General features: G+C 48.3%; 2 protein-coding genes across 2 annotated transcripts; one reads left to right on the top strand and one right to left on the bottom strand.

Moving 5' to 3' along the window:
* Nucleotides 1–36: 36 nt before the first annotated feature.
* Pmar_PMAR002625 (hypothetical protein) lies at nucleotides 37–696 on the bottom strand (the record flags this gene model as incomplete). Its single annotated transcript, XM_002768866.1, has 1 exon — nucleotides 37–696. The coding sequence occupies one exon, from the start codon at nucleotides 694–696 to the stop codon at nucleotides 37–39; it is 660 nt and encodes a 219-aa protein (XP_002768912.1).
* A 483-nt stretch (nucleotides 697–1179) lies between these two features.
* Pmar_PMAR002624 (WD repeat pf20, putative) lies at nucleotides 1180–1521 on the top strand (the record flags this gene model as incomplete). Its single annotated transcript, XM_002768865.1, has 2 exons — nucleotides 1180–1308; nucleotides 1354–1521. 2 exons carry the CDS (start codon nucleotides 1180–1182, stop codon nucleotides 1519–1521), a joined length of 297 nt encoding a protein of 98 aa, XP_002768911.1.
* Nucleotides 1522–3055: the final 1534 nt, after the last annotated feature.

Below are 3055 nucleotides of genomic sequence, written 5' to 3'. Positions count from 1 at the left end.
GTCACGCCAACAAGATACCAATTTATCATATAGGCTTCAGTGCATCGTCCATTTCACGAAGTACTCCTTCAACATATCATTATCACAGATACCTTTGCTAGCTTCTTTGGTGATTGCAGTCCAGAGCAATAAATCGGACTTGGGATCAAACTTCTCCACACCATTTGTTGAGGAGAAAAGAGCCTCCTTAAGATTGCTACGTAAGGCAGTGTCAACAACGGTTTCCGGGAGATAGGCGGCCAGGCCAACCAAGAGAGGGCCCCACTTTGGACCTGTAATACGGGCAGTAGCAGAGGCTAAATGCTGACAAAGGGCATCATAGTTGAACGCGTCAAAACCATCTTCTTGACCAAAAGCTTTATCACGAGTAGCACTACGATGTCGGCTCAATTTATATGCTGCATGAAATGCAGCTGGGTCAGGACCGAGACGCTTCGCAGCACAGGTAAACTCCAATCCTGACCATGCTAGAGCATTGGCCGATACGCCAATTATAGCCAAGAGCTGCCGATAAGTACTCTGAGTTTGCAAGCGAGACCATTCAACTTCCAACTCCTCAAAACCTCCTCCAGGTACGGCTGCCAGAGCCGCCTTAACCCTATCCAAAGGGTTCTTGTCATTAAAAGAGATCTGAGGGCCGGATGATGCACCATGATCACCCGTTGGGTTGTTCGACACCACAGATCCTGTTGACATTGACTTATAACACTAGCCAGAGCGTTACTATTTGGAGGAATAGGAATGAGTACAACAGCAACAGTACAACCTCCTACTAGCCATAGCTAGGAGGGACAGATTGGGCAGACGGATTCCACAGCACACAACTATTGGACGATAGAGTGATCATCAGGCCCTCCAATGCCATCTTGCTATCACAACTTGTGACTGCTTACTCGACGAGATATGGGGTCTCATGTTGAATTGATTGAAGGAGAAATATCGTACGCAGTGAACCGGGAGTATATGACCGTCGCGTACCGACGACCTCCACTGTGACACAGACGGCCCTGGTATACACACAATAGAGTAGCCATATTATCTCGAAGATCGGAAGGTCTACGGACGCCGAGGTCGAGACAACTGTAGAACTTCCATCTATATCCACCACAGCTTGAAATTTGCATATCAAATTGGCACGCACTGTTGAATGTCGTTCGATGATGTCGTTTTTGGTAGGGCATGTACTTGGCATCAGCTGATGCAGACGGCGTCGTGAAGGTTTGGGACTTGCGTATGGTTGCTGAGGTCCTGCAAATAGACACTGGGAATATGCCGGCCAACGAAGCTGATTGGGACATTAGTGGAAAGGTGACATCTGATAGGAATCGTTATCAGAACAGGCGGCGCTCGCAGGTCATCGCTGTTGCCTCGATGGATTCATCGGTGAAGTTGTTCGACGTGTGGGAGAAGAAGTTCCTGAGGACCTTAGAAGGCCATGAGGACTCGGCAGGAAGCGCCGTCCGCGGCATTCTCACTTGGGAGTGCTGCTGTGGTGACTCAGGTTCAGTCGGTGTCACTTGAGAGCGGATATGAAGCTCCTAGTCGGTTCTTGGTGTCTGGTGGTCTGGACGGGACCTTCCGCTTGTGGGGGGAGTAGGTGGCATCATGCCGTGCATTGACTATGTGACGTGTCTCAATGCTGCGACACTTGGGTTGGGTGGAAGGCTGAACTGCGGTTCATACTTAGTTGATGTTGTTATGGTAACAGTAACAACGTCATGTATATGTCATTATTGGCGGTGAGAAAGACACTCTCGTAACGAGGGTACGAAGCAACTTTCGGGCGTGCGTCATTTGCTTACTGTCTGAAAACTGCTGATCAGCGTGGCCCAAAAACGGGAAGAATGGATCATTCTTCCTATTCCCGGGAATATACTGTTGTCGGGGACGGATTGTGTGCTACTCGGTTTTATTGTGTATATCTGTCTAAGATACTTAAGCTCCGAGCTGTGCTGCTAAATCATATCCATTGAAAAACATTGTATATACTTCATCAAGAAACTCGTCAGTGACTTCAGTTGTCATCAAGATCCACGCTGCAATACCTGGGGAGAAAGAATACATTCTTCCCTGGTCTGGAGGCGGGGTCGACCGGAAATTTTCTCGCGCGGCCTGTCCAGTGTGCTCTCTACGGCAGCGAGTCGAAGCTGCTGGGAATGAATGGAACCACTTCATTCTGTTCCCCTTGAAGACGATTCGGGAATGAATCTCGCGAGAAAAACCATAGATGGATCGTTTTGTTGCACGCGATGTAATGGACATCGTTTGATAGTCAATGCGGACTCTAACCTGGGGTTATAATAGAAGTTCGACACTGTTCTTCTGACTCGCAATATCTCCATATTGGCCCAGAATTCCCGAGCCAATATGGAGATATTGCGATTCCATGTCATGGGTTCGATGACCGTTGATTTTATTGATGCTTACAAACCATTGAGGCCTCTCTACGAAACACCGTTGAGTCGATATATACCCTCTTTGAGTGAGGTTCGTGTACGTTGCTAACCGCGCTCGCCAAAGCGATCGATAACAATTGGTAGTGCATCACGTAACGCGACTCACGTTTCGTTGTCTATGATCGTGACTTGGAACTCGACCGGAAATGCTGGAAACGAGCAGATATCGGCGAAACTGTCGCTGTCGCCGCGATAGCGAGACACTAGAAGTTGAAGTCTCCGTGCAGCCCTGGGTGTATGGGGAAAAATAACGGTCATTCTTCCTGGAAAGATTGATGGTTCTGTCTTCTCGGGAATTCTTGAAATTCCCGTCTGCGAAGAGTATCATTCTTCCCAGCTATTGATGACACAATACGAATCACACAAAGTCTCGATCACACAATGATCTCAAGGATATCATCCGGGCGCGTGGTATTGAATTTTCTGCATCGCAAGTCATCGCGAACGTGGTCTCCATCTTGTCGCGCGTGCTTACCAGCGCCTGCACGCATGCACTAACGAATATCCCACATCACTCTAGTGCTGCGTAGCACGCATATACGAGAAGAACATGATAAGGATCTCGAAGGGGCGAACAGAGTCGACTTAGATAATTGACT

This window comes from Perkinsus marinus, assembly GCF_000006405.1.
Source record: "Perkinsus marinus ATCC 50983 genomic scaffold scf_1104296966988, whole genome shotgun sequence".
NCBI classification, from domain to species: Eukaryota; Perkinsozoa; order Perkinsida; family Perkinsidae; genus Perkinsus; species Perkinsus marinus.
This window is presented reverse-complemented; position numbering and strand designations above follow the sequence as displayed.